At 46.4% G+C, this 14,688-nt stretch overlaps 2 protein-coding genes across 5 annotated transcripts; both read right to left on the bottom strand.

Moving 5' to 3' along the window:
• Positions 1–1,684: 1,684 nt before the first annotated feature.
• On the bottom strand, positions 1,685–7,718 carry LOC135622567 (respiratory burst oxidase homolog protein A-like). 3 transcript variants are annotated; one of them, XM_065124525.1, is made up of 15 exons: positions 7,579–7,718; positions 6,601–7,409; positions 6,357–6,516; positions 6,224–6,272; positions 5,666–5,779; positions 4,372–4,794; positions 3,917–4,300; positions 3,733–3,828; positions 3,535–3,650; positions 3,274–3,441; positions 3,031–3,190; positions 2,733–2,930; positions 2,522–2,650; positions 2,367–2,445; positions 1,685–2,282 (listed from the first exon to the last, which is right to left on the bottom strand). In XM_065124525.1, exons 2-15 carry the CDS (start codon positions 7,265–7,267, stop codon positions 2,173–2,175), a joined length of 2,853 nt encoding a protein of 950 aa, XP_064980597.1. In that variant the 5' UTR covers positions 7,268–7,409; positions 7,579–7,718; the 3' UTR covers positions 1,685–2,172. The 3 variants fall into 3 exon arrangements, 2 of the variants coding, with proteins under 2 accessions (XP_064980597.1, XP_064980596.1); XM_065124524.1 differs by having other exon boundaries at positions 7,537–7,649; XR_010491112.1 differs by lacking the exons at positions 1,685–2,282; positions 2,367–2,445 and having other exon boundaries at positions 2,733–2,956; positions 7,537–7,652.
• Positions 7,719–10,369: 2,651 nt separating this feature from the next.
• Positions 10,370–12,683, bottom strand: LOC135621984 (WRKY transcription factor 22-like). 2 transcript variants are annotated; one of them, XM_065123609.1, is made up of 4 exons: positions 12,220–12,683; positions 12,002–12,115; positions 11,290–11,910; positions 10,370–10,638 (listed from the first exon to the last, which is right to left on the bottom strand). In XM_065123609.1, exons 1-3 carry the CDS (start codon positions 12,645–12,647, stop codon positions 11,307–11,309), a joined length of 1,146 nt encoding a protein of 381 aa, XP_064979681.1. In that variant the 5' UTR covers positions 12,648–12,683; the 3' UTR covers positions 10,370–10,638; positions 11,290–11,306. The 2 variants fall into 2 exon arrangements, with proteins under 2 accessions (XP_064979681.1, XP_064979680.1); XM_065123608.1 differs by lacking the exon at positions 10,370–10,638 and having other exon boundaries at positions 11,014–11,910.
• Between the last annotated feature and the right edge of the window lie 2,005 nt (positions 12,684–14,688).

Here is a 14,688-nt window from a genome sequence, read left to right on the forward strand (position 1 = left end):
GTCGCGGTCGCCTACGATGGAGGCCATGTGAGTCGGAGGAGCAAGGAAGAAGGCATGGACGAAGAAGTAGCAGACGAAGGCGGGAGGGATCAGGCAAGGTTTCGTCTGTTGTTTCAGGCTAAGTGATATTACTGGATTATGTTAATTATACCAGAATTGATGAAGAATTATTGATATATACTCGATTGTACCTCGGTATCACTCGATTGAGAAAAAGTACAAAAACATCATCTATGATGCTGTGTGCATTACACTTGGATCAGGATCGAAAAACTTCTGTTGTTTGTTCAATTTTGTCATATAGTTGCCGGATGATCTCTTATTGTTGGATGTTAGAACTATTGATAATTATAGTTAAAATTATTTCTTAAGTTGTTTGTGCTAAAGTTGTTATTATAGTTGGAGCATTGATAGTGAAATAGAAGATGATGACTCTTAAGTGTTATCAGTTTAAAAGGTATTTTGTCTGATCATTTGTTTAAATTCTTATTACGTTGATTGTACTTTTCTTTAGATTTTTTTATTGAATTAAGCTATAATAGTTGGTCCCGTCTTTTTCTTTTTTCATTGTAGATACACTTCATTGATCATTAACTTATCATACAAGTGAAATTAGTAAGTCAATTGTTATTATTAGTTTTTTATATTCATCTTTTAGACTGTTAAGAATACGAATAATGACTTCTTCATCACTTAGGGATGACATATTAAAATCAAATCATATATAATAACTTTTAGATTTTACATATAATTAGTAATATTAGTTTTTCCTTGAATTATTTTTATTAAGATAGATAAAAGCCTTAATATGCGGAGAATGATTAGCGAAAGTGATTTATAACTTTGGATCATACTTCTGCAACATGAAGAGATTGGTGATGCCATAAAGTCAGTAATTAAGGCTTGAATGGTTTGTAGAATAAGATGATCTTAACGTAATCATAATTTATGATTAGGATTTGTTATTATGGTTGGTTCTTCTAGTATTTAAATATTTTTAGATAGACAATTGAGGGAGTTATTGACGTAGCCTAATACATAATTAAAAAAAAAAAAAACTTAGTGAACTATACTGGTTAGAATACATAATTATCACTTTTGGATAACTTGAAGAGAATTAGAACGATATCGGATATAACCTTAGTATATTAAGAAGAATTATTATTTCTAGATTAAAAAAACAATCGGAGTGTCATAACTCAAGAAAGAAGACATATTGATGATAAATATGTTGTTAGTCGAATACTATTGATATTCGAAGGAAGAGATCTGTAATAGATCAAGCAAATTAAACACAATGAAATGTCACCTTCTGATCAAATTCAATCAAATTTGAAACGAATCAGATCCGATGGATGAGGTGGAGCAGATCTGATATAGATCAAATATGGAAGAGATCAAATAAATCAGATTTGATGAAGTGGTCTTTGCTGTTTACCTTCTGATCTGATCAGATTAGATAAAGTGAAACTAATCTGATTAGAGGGATGTAGCCACTATGGAGTGATCTGGAATAGATCGATTGTAGTGAGAACGGTCACGCCCTTGCCGACGAAAGTGCTGATGACCACAGCCTTAGTCGGGTGAAGACCGGTGGTTTCCTGTTATGGGCTTCTAGAAACCCAAACCCTTGTTATGAACAACCGAAGCACAGCTGAACATCAACTCAAAATTAACAATTGGCTTCTAGAAATTGCAATGTCGGACGATTTATGAGACGGATGGAATCGCAACAGGCCATGCATGCACTACCCAATACTTACTGACCACCGTTGTAACCTACATAGCTGGGCTGGATCACATACGAAATGTACAACAAGATCGCACTTCCCTTCTACTCCCTATCGACTGCTACGAATAGGAAAACCATTTGGACGCCAACCTGCCACAATGGGATCCCAGTGGCGGTCCCACCACCACTTGCTGTTTAACCAATCGCACCCGTCCACGAATGCTACCTCCACTAGCTGTTCCAGCTGTGGCGCACCTGTCTCTCTCTTGTAGTGGTCAATCATGAAAACCTTTTTTCCTTCAAGACGTGTTTACATCTACTTCTAGAAATTCTCTCTCTCTCTCTCTCTCTCTCTCTCTCTCCTCATCTGTATATTAATAAATAAAATAAAATAAAAAAGGCTATACATTTATTATATACCGTGTGGATAAGTAATGCGATCAGAAATGCTCCTTGTGGAACTCAAATCTGGTGCTGCTTTTCTGGTTGTATTCGTAGCACAACTTGTTAAGCTCCTGCGCCAACACCGGTGCACCACAATAGAATACTCCTGCGCGCAAGACAATAGAGTAAGCGTCTGCCTTGACAAGAAAGCCTCAACACTAGATAAGATCCACAGTAAATTGCAACTGACCTATCTTGGCGTACGGGTGCTTAGAGCATATCCTAGAGAAGACTTTCTTCCAATTCGGCCTCGCGAAATGCGTGCGCACCTTCAAACGACAAGAACACTTAGAATGACAAGATTCGGTAGGTTAGCATAAACCGCAAAGTGAGCATGGGGTTTACTCTGGTGCCCGAAACTATGTCGACGCCATTCTTAGCATGATTGAGAGCTTGGATCATGGTGATCAGTGCCGATCTAGCGTCTCCTTCCTCGTACACGCTTGTCAAGTAATTGTGCATCTCGATTACGCCCTAATTCGATCCCATTTAAATGAGCGAGGACTGATAAGTGAGCTCTTCATATCAAGAGTTCCAGGAGAGTTTGTAGGCTTACCCTTTGATCTAACTCGGCCACTTCATTCATAACTCCTTTGAACCAGTCAAAGGAGCCTTGTTCACGTGTCACCCAATAGAAGTATGCATTGGTGGTTCTGAGAGTCCACCTTACTCTTCGCGAAGCCCTCATAAGCGTGGCCAAATCGACACGCTCTCCGTTTTGTGGCTTCGGTGGGCAATCGTCCAAGAGCGCCTCCTGCAAGCACATAGGCAATCGAGATACTTGGAAAGAGCTGATATTTCGGAAGCTACACGAATCAATGAAATGGACTAATGAAAGGCGTGGTGGCGCTTACGTTTTCCTCCTCCATTTTGACTATGTTGTTGAGGAGATCCTTCAAAATGCTAATGAAAGGCGTGGCACCGATTCCAAGGCCGACGAGCAGAAGAACGTCATACTTCTTGTAGTCCTGAGCTGGAGCACCGTAAGGCCCGTCTATCAAAAGCTTGGGCAGGCTGCAATTAGAGGGATGAGAGCTCCGGCTCTGAGACATCACTGTGAACGTCATGCTAACACCACAAGTATATTTCCCACGAACCTTTTCTTGGTGGCCTCATCGGCTCTTAGGAGGCCACTCTTTCCCGCCACCGGAGGTTCACAGGCCGCCGCAAACACGCGTCGTAGTTCTCGTGTCCAGTCACCCAGTTGTCTTATGTGGACGCTTAGGTAGTCATCCCCCGGAGCTGAAGTAATGGAGAAGGGATGCCTGTGATAGAAAAGTATATAGAAAGAGTGTCACATAAATAAGAACTCTTACATGCACATATGTATTATAATGGTTTGGCATCTCAGGGATTACCACTCGAAGGGCGAGACGGCAGGGCACTGAACAAACATGTACTGACCACTCTTATAGCGGAACGCTACGGGCTTCGACATTTGTAGCGTGAGAACATTGCCAGGATATATGGCGACCTGAACACATACAGAGGCCAGTTATCATGCAGAATATTGCAACGCTATGCTAGTTTCTACTGTTGCGGAATCAGTGAGCTACCTTGAGGAGCCGAACTGAGTAATAGCCGGACCTCAGGGCTCTTAGGCTTCTCTCCCCAACGTACAACAGAAGAGGAACTGCAAGATACATCCATGTCTGCATCACGGAGCAGAGTATGCATAGCATTCCAAGCACTCATTAAAAACGTAAAAATCAAAGACCTGACGTAATGTAAGAATGTTACCGTCTTTCTGTACCACTCGTGGATGAGGTAGAGGCGTTCTCCGTGGACAATGAGCAACACGTAGACGATGACAAACAGGTGGTGGGAGTACCAGAAAGCATTGAAGCCGGTCAGCCTGTCCAAGGGCTTGGGGAACCTCACCAGGCTTCGGCGGAACCAGTGCGTCGCGAGCGTGAAGGCCACCAACATGCAGACCACCATTATGATGCCAGTCACGCCCTCGAGGCCTCGTACTAGATCCAAGTATGTGGGCTTGGTTTTTCCGAAGTAAGGGCTTAAGGGCGCATACTTCTCACGCGAGGCCGAGATCAGATGGGGGAAGTCGCAGGTAACATGGACGCCGGCGTGGAGGATCACCCCGACCACGATCGCTGCCGCTATCGTCTAAATCGCATTAAAACAGTTAAATCAGACTCGAGAAGTATCGATACAGTATTCACAAGAATCCAACCGACCTTATGAAAGTTGATGTTGTCGTCGAAGGGCAACGCACGGGCCAACCGGGTGGAGCGAAGCCAGGTGATGGTGTTTCGACACACAGGGAGGAGAATGAGGGCCATGTTGAACTTGAGCGTCTCGGCCGCGCCCTTGGCGGTGGTGATGCAGTACCCCATCACCTGGAACGCGTACCTGTTCCGGTACTGGATGAACTTCCAAGAAAACAGCCCGGCCATCACCCCGATCCACAGTGCCATCACCCACAGCCGCTTCCAGTTCTCCTCCAAGTAGTAGCCCAGCTTGGTGCTCAGCTTCCGGATGGGCCCCTTCTTCCTCAGTCCAACCAAGTTCTGGCTCAGTGCCTGACTCGTGTAGCTCAGGGCCTGACTGTAGTTGAGGTACGTGTCCCTTTGCAGCAGCAACGTCTCCAGCTGCCAGAGCTGCCAAACCAGGTACAATCCTTCAGACATTGGAAAAGGACATAATGCGAATCAAGCTTCGATTAGTTTATTAGTCGAGCTCAATTATTGAGAACGATACTTTTTCATTTCTATCAACACGGTTTTCTTCGCTACACAGCCACCAGAAGAAGGCAGTGGCTGACGGGACATGGATTTGGGGAGGGGAGGGGAGGGGGTGTCACGGTCGACAGTCGTTCAACCACTACGATGGCGAGGAAAAGCGATGCTGCACCACGGAATGGCGATGAGAAAGCAGGAGGTGGTTGTGGTAGAAACGCGAGCCGCATGCCGATCATGTTGGACGGCAACCTTGACGTGGTCTCGGCCTTCTAGAAGTGGACGCGGCGGGTACACATCCATGACGACTCACACCAGAATACGCCAACAAAATAAAGTAAAGGGAGTATTCCGAGAAGTCAAAAACTTGGATGGGTAATTTTGGAACCAGGCTGCTTTAGAAATAGATATATGGCGTTCGTTGATGGCCCCCACCAGAAAAAGGAAATAAAAAACACACTAGTCTTAGATCAAACTCGACCCCAACATCGAATTTTCCACAAGTGTAAGAGTTTGCTCGATTTATTATTATTGTATCATTTCATTAGATTTTAAGGATAATTATATTGCTACAGGTCAATAGACGGCCGCATAACTACGTGGTGGCCAGCAATTGGCAATGAGGCTATGCGACGGAAAAGGTATATTAGTCGTTGCCTAACAGTACGTGGCGTGTCCGAGCGTTATTCTACACTGCATACGTTTGGTGGATCACATAAAAAAAACAAACAGGCAAAGAAATATCCACAACTTTCATAAAAAGGAGAGAGAGTGGGGTTGCGTGGGTTCGCACCTCGATGTAGCCGAGTCTCTCGGGATCCAACTCCTCCATGATTAGAGCTGCGTATTCCTCAGCCTGTTCCTTCAGCCTCGACAGCTTGTTTGCGGACGCGCTCAGCATTATTATCTGAACATGAAAGCTGCTCCATTAGAAAAAGAACAAACAATTCCCAGCATCAAAGTCTGCATTCACTGACCTAAACGCCCCTCACCGACTACCGCTCGAAGCCGTTTACCTCATCATATTCTTTTCACAATCCCCACACTATTTCCTCCTAACAAATTTATACGTTCATACAAACGAAACGGAAAGTTGGGTGGCTAAGGTGTGCCGCGAGAACCGGCAGGTGCGGGTGGTTGGTTCTGGTGGTGACGGTTTCGCTCAACAACTCGTATGGGTTGGATGTGTATTCAATTACCAGAAAACAAAAGTGAAAATTAAAGATGGTGGGAAAGTCGAGCAAATTTGAAATATCAAAAAAAGCTTAAAATAAGTCGTTAGGACATTCCCACGTTGCGCATGTTCACGACTCAACGCAGAAGAAAAGCAGATCTGACGGAGGGCATTTACCTCTTTTACTTCCTCCTCGGTGATCCGGCCGTCCTCGTTCTTGTCCACCCTGAGGCCACACAGCGAAGGGATCGATAGTCGAATGGCTTAAAAGATGATTCTGAAGAAAGAATGACAAGGAAGTTGTTCATACATGTCGAAGAAGATCTCGAGGCGAGAATCGAAGCTTTGATCGGTGATCTGACACCAGAACTCGTGCAGCTCGTCTTTGCCGATCCGCTCCGCGTTCAATCTTCTCCGCCTGGTCAATGCGTCGAACAACTCCAATGCGAACTCCTTGGAGTCCCTCATGCCTGTTTCGGGTATGCCAGCCGTTAGTTGAATGAATCGTCGGGTTGATTGCGGAAAGGAGAGGAGTGAGGGGTGGAGAGGGAAACCTATGCATTGGGCGAAATCGGAACGCGAGAGGTAGCCGTCGCGCGCCAGCTTATCGAAGTTGCTCTGGACCTCGTTCCACGCATCGACGCCGTTGGCTTTGCTGCCGCTGATAAATCTGAGGCCACGGAGGGCCTTCTTAGTGCCCGATCGGCTCCGATCCAGCTGCGCTAGCTGCCGCCGCGCCGCGCGGGCGGCCAGGGCGGAGTCCAGCGCTGGGGACACAGCTCCGACGATCCCAGCGGAGGAGGAGGAGGAAGAGGCCGCGGCCGCACCCGCTCGCGACGGGCCGTGGCCCCATGTGAACCGCTTGAGCTCGGCCTTGAGGTCCTCCTTCAGCTGCCGCGCCCGCGCAACCGCCTCCGCTTTCAGCTCCTGGGAGAACTGCCGCAGCCGGTGAGACGAGCTCCGCACGATCGAGGGCGATCGCGAGGCAGCCGACTCGGTGGCGTCGGACAGGTACCCGGCGTCCGCCACGAAGGCCGGCTCGACGCTGCGGAGCACGATGGTATCGTCTCCCTGGAGGTCGAGCGTCACCTCCACGAACTCCTCCTCGCTCTCATCCGGCGCCTTCCCAGAAGTCCCCGGCGACGAGCCGGCACTGATCGCGCTCCCTCTGGGCACCGTGTCCGACGCCCATCGCCGTTCGTGCCGCGCGGAGCTTCCCATCCCAAGCTATTCGACTTCGGACCTCGGAGCGGACCGAGGGGCCGCGAGGCTTTTGTATGGCTCGGAGATCAACGAGGAGAAGAGGACGACTATTATAAAGGCGTCGCCCAACGCGCTTGGAATCTTTTCGGAAAAGGCACCGCTACGCGTCGACGCCAAAAGAAGGGAGTTAAAGAGCGGTATATATAGAGCAGCACTCAATACTCATCAATGACGAAGCCACACAAATAAATTAAAGGAGAGCGAGGAAAAGGACAGAGAGAGATCACCGTGAGATCTGAGGAGGAGGAAAGAGAGGGAAGGGAATAAACCTCTTGCCATCTTCTTCCTTCCAACTTGCAGCGAGAATGCACAGAGGCCTCTTCTGATGGCAGCACCGAGAAGGGGTGGGCTTTAACCAAGGCATGCAGCAACGACTGGGTATTTATTTAGGAGAGTGTCATAATAAATGAGTGATAGTAGGTGGCTACAGTGCATATAATGTAATGTAATGTAATGGTCGTGGGTGATGGCAGTAGACGTGGAAAGTGGAGGGAAATAAGGGGATAAGAATCGGCAGAGTTGAAGAGCAGAATCATGCCTGCTAGTGGGATAAGAGCCTCTCCAGTACTTAATACATCTCTACGAGAAAACTTACATTGGAAGGCAGGAAGAGGGTTTGCCAAAGTCTACGAGCCTTACATTGGTCCACCTGCCAAAGACATGTTTGTATGGCAAAGATGTACTCCCCGTTGTACTTTCATATGCTTCAAATTTGCCTAAACCCGGTGGCTCACCTGCATGAGACAGTGACGATTTAATGAAACCCTATCTAATGTCACAGTGGCGGAAGCATACGACATGATGATCATCGACCCATACATGTCGATAGAAAATTCCTCATGTCATGTGGCTCTCATATGCTTCACGTGTCGGTACAATCCCTTAGAATTTTTGGTTGGTAATGCTTGGTGGAGCCACCGAGGATTATATATATATATATATATATTATGATGTGCCCATGCCAATGGAAGTCAAAAGTTACACTGCGTAAGAGATTGTAGTCTTGAGATTAACAGCATAAAGATAGGAGTGTTACAAAGATTCTGCCTGTGGAGACCTGATGATTGGTCAAGTAGTCTACGTTGAAACGTGCGATCTACGTGCCGTGTTCGAAGGAACAGCAGAGTAGATCCATTAATACTGATCTTTTGCAGAAGAATTAAGTGAGAAACGTATAGAGGAAGTGAGAGGGAGGGGAGGGTGGGTGAAGCTGCGCTTTCTCGAGAAGGATGCATATAGGCAAAAGCGACTCTCCCACTCGTCGTGTGGTTTCGAGAGCCAAAACAGTCAAAAGCCTCACCTCCTCCCAATTGATACCCCTTCACAAAAGCAAACGATCGAAACAACCCAAAGTGGTCTGCATCAAAAACGACTGCTGCTGTTGGTGATACCACACTGTATTCTGCAGGCTCATCAACTACGCCGACTGGTCATAAACATCACAAGTTAAAGCGTCTAAACGAAGCCATGTTTCACTCCCTGATGCAGTTCCTGCAGGAAGCCAAGGGAGAGACGAGGAGTTTTGTGGCTCCAGTTGAACGGGAACAACCTCACAAGATGTTATCTCCATGGAACAGATTCAGACATGACAGATGACGATTCATTTCACCCGCACCCTCTGCTTACTGATCCATCGTCGACCGTGTCATTCTCCAAGGTTGGTGGGTTTTGTTGACTTCGAACGAAGGAAGCTCGGCGTCGCAGTCTAGCTTGGCCACAAGTCTTCTCTGGCCTCTGAGGCAGCAAGATAAAGCTCGAAGCAATTGTTTTTGGATTCACCTTTGGCTGACGCCAGTATTCCATATATAACAATGAGATTAGTACATGCTTGAACTTTATTATCATCATCCTCTCTCTCTCTCTCTCTCTCTCTCTCTCTCTCTCTCTCAGAGGAGAACAAAATTACTAGTCGAACAAGGCGGCGTCAAGTTCATTTAAACAACATCACTGTCCGATTTCTGATCTAACCACTTTAATAACCAGGAAATCAAACAAGCTAACCGGATCGGCTTTTTGCTGATAAAGAAAGGGTTTTCCGGAGAGAACTAACTAGAAGGAGCTCCGAAGTCCTGCAAGCTGATGTAAACAAAGCTTTCTTTTCCTTGGTTGGTTAGTCCTCCAATGCTCCGAAGGTTGAAGTCGATATATATCATCTCCTATTCAAACACTGTTATCAACGAATACAGGTCCAAGAAGGAGAGAGGTATTAGCGGACAACAGGCCACCGAGCGCTCTCCTTGCAGAAGAACTCGATCGGTTGGAGTCATGCTCAACTCACTGTGAAGATTCTCGGATACGAAGGGACACCAAATCCAATCATAGACGTGCATGAATACACCAAATTATCTTGAGTGGCTTACGTTCATATGCGTTGTGCGCGTCTGTTTCCTACGGATAACTGCATTCCTGTGGCCTGTGGGATCTAAATGTGCCACGTGAGTAATGAAGAAAAAACAAGGGTTGACCATGGTCGTCCCCACTATAGGCCCATAACCCTGTGTGAGGCCCAAGCCCATATAGTTTGAATGAATCCAATATCATTGATTTCATGCGTAAATCTTTACTCCTTAGGAAAGCTAGAGTTATATTATGAGCCAATCTTAATGAGGTCCACATGTGACAATACAGAGTCTAGGAAACCACATCTTCCCTTCGTCCCTCCTCAGTCCCTCACCAATCGTCGCAGGGTGAGGGACTGAGGAGGGACGAAGGGATCAAAGCGTTCCACTACACCCCGTTCACGGCCGTGCATTTTGCGACCTATGAGGCCGTCGAGAAGGTTCTTTACGAGATGGATAGCGCCGAAGAACGACAGCGAGGAGCTGCCGTTTGTCCCCCTGACGGCAGATGGTGCGGACGGCGCCCTGGCAAGCGCGGGCGTGTACTCCAAACCAGTACTCCTGAAGCTTCTTCCCCGTGATCCTCCAAAAAGTCAGCTCAATTATCTGAGATTTCCCTCTTTCGCATTCTTGTCGGCTAACCATAGATTCATTGGTTCACTCACGCTCTGCAGCTCATGCAAGAAGTGTATGCAAATGATCTAAAACCTAGAAAAGCACATTGAGATCCAAGCCATAAAGTTAATGCTTTGCATTTGAGCTGTGGTGTTCTTAGCTTAACTTTTAGTCGATTGTAACTTGGAAGATAGAAACAGGCGACTCCCACTTCTGTCATCATCTCTCTGCTTGACTTGATGGTGGTGACAGCCGCATTGAAGTTGGGTGGTTGCTTAAGTCAAGCCTCCCGACCTTGAACTATCAACATGGAGCTCTTCGTGTACCAAATCCAAAAGATGATGAAGTTGAAGGATGACAAGTTGGCACTGCAAACTGGATATGTTGTATTGATACGTGAGATCGATCAGATAGAGATTCATTTCATGTTGTCAAGCACTAAACAATACGACTACATATATCGGAATTGGTTTACAACTTCAGTGCAAGTTTTTATGCTCCTCCAAAACAACATGAACAAGTTGTTGAACTTCACAGCTATTTTACTATTTTATATATCAGCATCGAATGCAAGAGTTCGATTTATAGATTTGCAAGCAATTCAAGTCTTTCATCAGATTTCTTTCACTATATAATTTATTTGAAGAAGCTACGAAAAATACGTGACACGAAGCTTTCCCTGTAGAACAACATAAACCTATCAGCAAGTGAAGATTTAGATCATAGGAGCAAAGATCCAAGAGAAGCATGTAGTATTAGAACAATATTTGATGTACGATAGGGCATGCAGAAAGATATGGACATGTACAATTAGGAAGCCAATCTATTAGCATTCTCTTGATGCAACCATGAAGAACAAAAGATGACACGCTTCTTTTCAGAAATGACTCTCTGGCAAGCTTATGAGTTTTGCTTTCTTGTTTAGCTATAGATTTGTGTCTGTGTACAGAGATCATCTCTTTGTTTCCTCACGGAAAAAGAGAGAAGATATGAAAGTAAACTAAACAAAATTAAGTAGGTAGCTACCGGAACGAGAGGAACGCTCAGCTGCCACCGCCGGCTGCCGCCGCTGCATTGCTGTTAGCCAGCCAAGTTGACTGGAAGAAATACTCCTCGAAGCCACCATCGTCCGCGAAGAAGGCGGAGCTGACGGACACCCTCCCCGGGGATTTGGTGGTTCCGGTGCTGGTCGTCGACCCATCTATCACCTCCATGCCCAGGAAGAGCATGTCGTCCTCGCCCATCATCTCCACGTCTCCCACCGTCAGCTCATCCTCTTCTTCCTCCTCCCCGCTGTGCTTTAGTATCCGAGGTCGACCCCGGGGAAACAGCTCGTTCGCCACCGAGTTCGCGCGTGGTTCTGCGGCAGCCGGCGACGACAGGGGGCTCGAGGACGGATGGCTGCCGGGTGACAGCGGATTCTCTCCGTCTCCCCTGCATCCAGAAGATGCAAGCGGCGGCTGGGCGGCGGAGCTGGGATGCGGTAACTTCTGGCGAGTGCTTCCGGAGAGGGAGTTGCGGTGGGTGGGGACGGGGTGGTCGTGCTCCGCGGTGTAGGTGATGACCAGCATCCCTGGCTCCGCCCGGCTTCGCTCCACCTGTTTCCGAGCCTGGCATCCTTTGGAGCTGCTGCACCTGTAATAGCCTCTGCTCACACCCCACCCACCCAGTGGAGTCTCATCATCAAAGATCGGAGAGAAGCAAAAGGAGGAGATGATGTCTTCGATTATAGCCTTACCTTGGATAAGGAGAGCCTTTGATGGGTTTCTGTCCATACTTCCGCCAAGCCCACATATCGGGAGAGATTCCATCAGCTGGTACTTGGCACACCACTTTCTTGTGCTGGTTCTTCCTGGTGCAACAAATCCCCAAACTCACTCCTTTGTGTTGTCTTCTCTGATAATATATAAAGCGAGAGCAGGTGGGATTAGACGAGATGAGCAGATAGAAGGCTACCTTCTCTTAGAACGGAGGGGGTTTCGGGAGACCGGGGGATGAGGCTGCCGAGGTTGCTGCTGGAATTGATGAGGAGCGGTGGCGAAAGCAGGGAAGACAGAGGCAGCTGGGGAGCAGGAAGGGTAGCTCGGCTTCGGGACGGGAGGTGGTGGTTGGAGCTGCTGTTGATGATGGGGTTTGATGCAGGACTTGCAGTGCTCCTCCAGCTGGTGACGGGCGGTCGGCGTCTCCATCGGATCAGGAAAGCCAAAGAACTCGCCCGTTCCTCCTTTTTGAGGAAGAGGAGAAGGAAAAGAAGAGAAGGGATCCGGTGGATCAACCGCCGTGGCCGAGCAGCCCCTCACCACTGCGCGTAGATCCCAGTCGTTGTCGTCCATGAAACGCGAGCTGAAACGGAGTGGAAGATGGGGCGCTAACTTTGTTCTCATATGAGCCTTTTCCAAATTGAGTTGTATGGCAATGGGATCTACCCGTGGCATTTATACCGACGGGGCATGGTGGTGGTCACGGTGGATGCAATGGTGGTGATGGTGGTGGTGGTGGTGGCAGTGGCAGTGATGGTGGTGGGTGGTGGGGCTAAAAGCAGCCGGGAAATGGCAACGGATCACGACGATCTCCTTCCTTTTATCTCCTCACCTCATCTTAATTAGAACACCTTTGGATATGCCAACTTGACTTCGCCAAAGGTCAAAGGAGCGAGGATATCTCGCTCGATCTATCGACTACCCTTTCTGTCTCTGTCTTCGTTCATCGAAAAGGTCGTCTCTTCGCTTCCCTCCACCAATCCAATTCCAGCGTCCAGACTCCATTATCTATCAGACGAGAGGCGAGCGAGAGAACGCCACTCCCGCGCTGTAATTTGATCTTTACGAGAACCATTTTCATCCCCATCCCACCGTCGATCCCGCGATCGGTTGGATGGGACCGCAACGCTCATTTCATTTACGTGCAAAGAGTTATCCAAGTAGATGGACGGTCATAATTAAAAGATACAACCTGCACAGGCTTTCCGAATCATAGCGGGATCCAATATGGTCCTTACGTGCGGATCCGGCTGTACAACCGGGTTTGTTGTTGTTGTTGTTGGGAAGCGTGGGAGTGATCTTTATGCTCACCTCTCCCTCTCAAAATATCTATAAATATCTTCTTCCGCTGAATAGTGGGACGTCGGCTTTTCAAGAAAAGGAAGGAGTTGCACACGCTACGGATGTAGGATTAGGGAGCAGTGAGTAGGTTGCGGCCCACCTCCACTGCATGCCGCAGCGCAGCCATGGCTATCTCTCTCTCTCGCTCGCTCTGCATCACCAGACGCCAACAAAGCCCATGGCGGGTGGTCGACGCTATTGACTCATGCCGATGCCATCATACCATCATTCTCTCTTTCTCGGAACTTGGGTGATGGAAAGCAATGATCTAAATGTGTCCTCCTTCTCAAATATGATTTTTAAAGAAATCTCTCCACCGGAGGGAAATCCTTTATTGAGAAAATTTTTTCCTCCTAATCTATATAAATAGGAGAGGAACATGCTAATGTATTCAAGCTAAAGTTACTTTAATAAAATTACTTCAATAAAACTTCTTCAATAAAGCTTCTTCAATAAAGCTTTTTGTCTTCTATTATTTTCATCATGGTATCAGAGCCACTTGCCTAGAGCAAACTCTCTTCTCGTTGTTGACTCATCACTGTTGCTTCTCCACCTCCGACGGTAAAAGAAAAAGCTTTCTACTACTACTTTTCCGTCGTCAGGCTGTCGGTGCGATAAATCTTTCCTCCTTGGCGAATGGCAACTGTCTTTTCCACTGCCACTTTGCGCTAATGTTCGTTCCCTTCCGCTGTGGCTTCTCTAGTGCTGTGCTCACCAACACTCTGCAACTTCCTCCTCTGTTGTAACTTCCTCCTCTACTGCAGCTTATTCCTCTACTACAGCATTGCTATAGCTTTTTCCATTGCTATAGCTTTCTCCTTTGCTGCAGCCGTCGCCGTTGCCCTACTCACGGAGTCTCTGGCTTCTTATCTTCTATTATTTTCATCAGAATATATATCGACAATTGTACCACAAATGATTGTCATAGTCTAAGACGAACCTAATAAATATGGAATAATAAAAATTTAGTCGGATGATTGTAATGTTACTTAGCGATATATATATATATATATATATATATATATATATATATATATATATATATATATATATATATATATATATATATATATATATATATATATATATATATATATATATATATATTTGTTGATTCATGTGGCTAGTGAGCATAAAAAGGGATTTCTATGTTTGCATAAGCATAAAGAACATATACTATAGAAACAAACGATTATATTTGTTAGAATATAATTTATTTGTTCCTCGTAAATTTAGAGTCGATAGAGGCTCATTGTACATTTTATCATAAGTTGATATTGGTTGACATCATATTGGTTTGATCCTAAAGTTATTAAACCCATCA

This window comes from Musa acuminata, chromosome BXJ2-9 (genome assembly GCF_036884655.1).
Source record: "Musa acuminata AAA Group cultivar baxijiao chromosome BXJ2-9, Cavendish_Baxijiao_AAA, whole genome shotgun sequence".
NCBI lineage: Eukaryota > Viridiplantae > Streptophyta > Magnoliopsida > Zingiberales > Musaceae > Musa > Musa acuminata.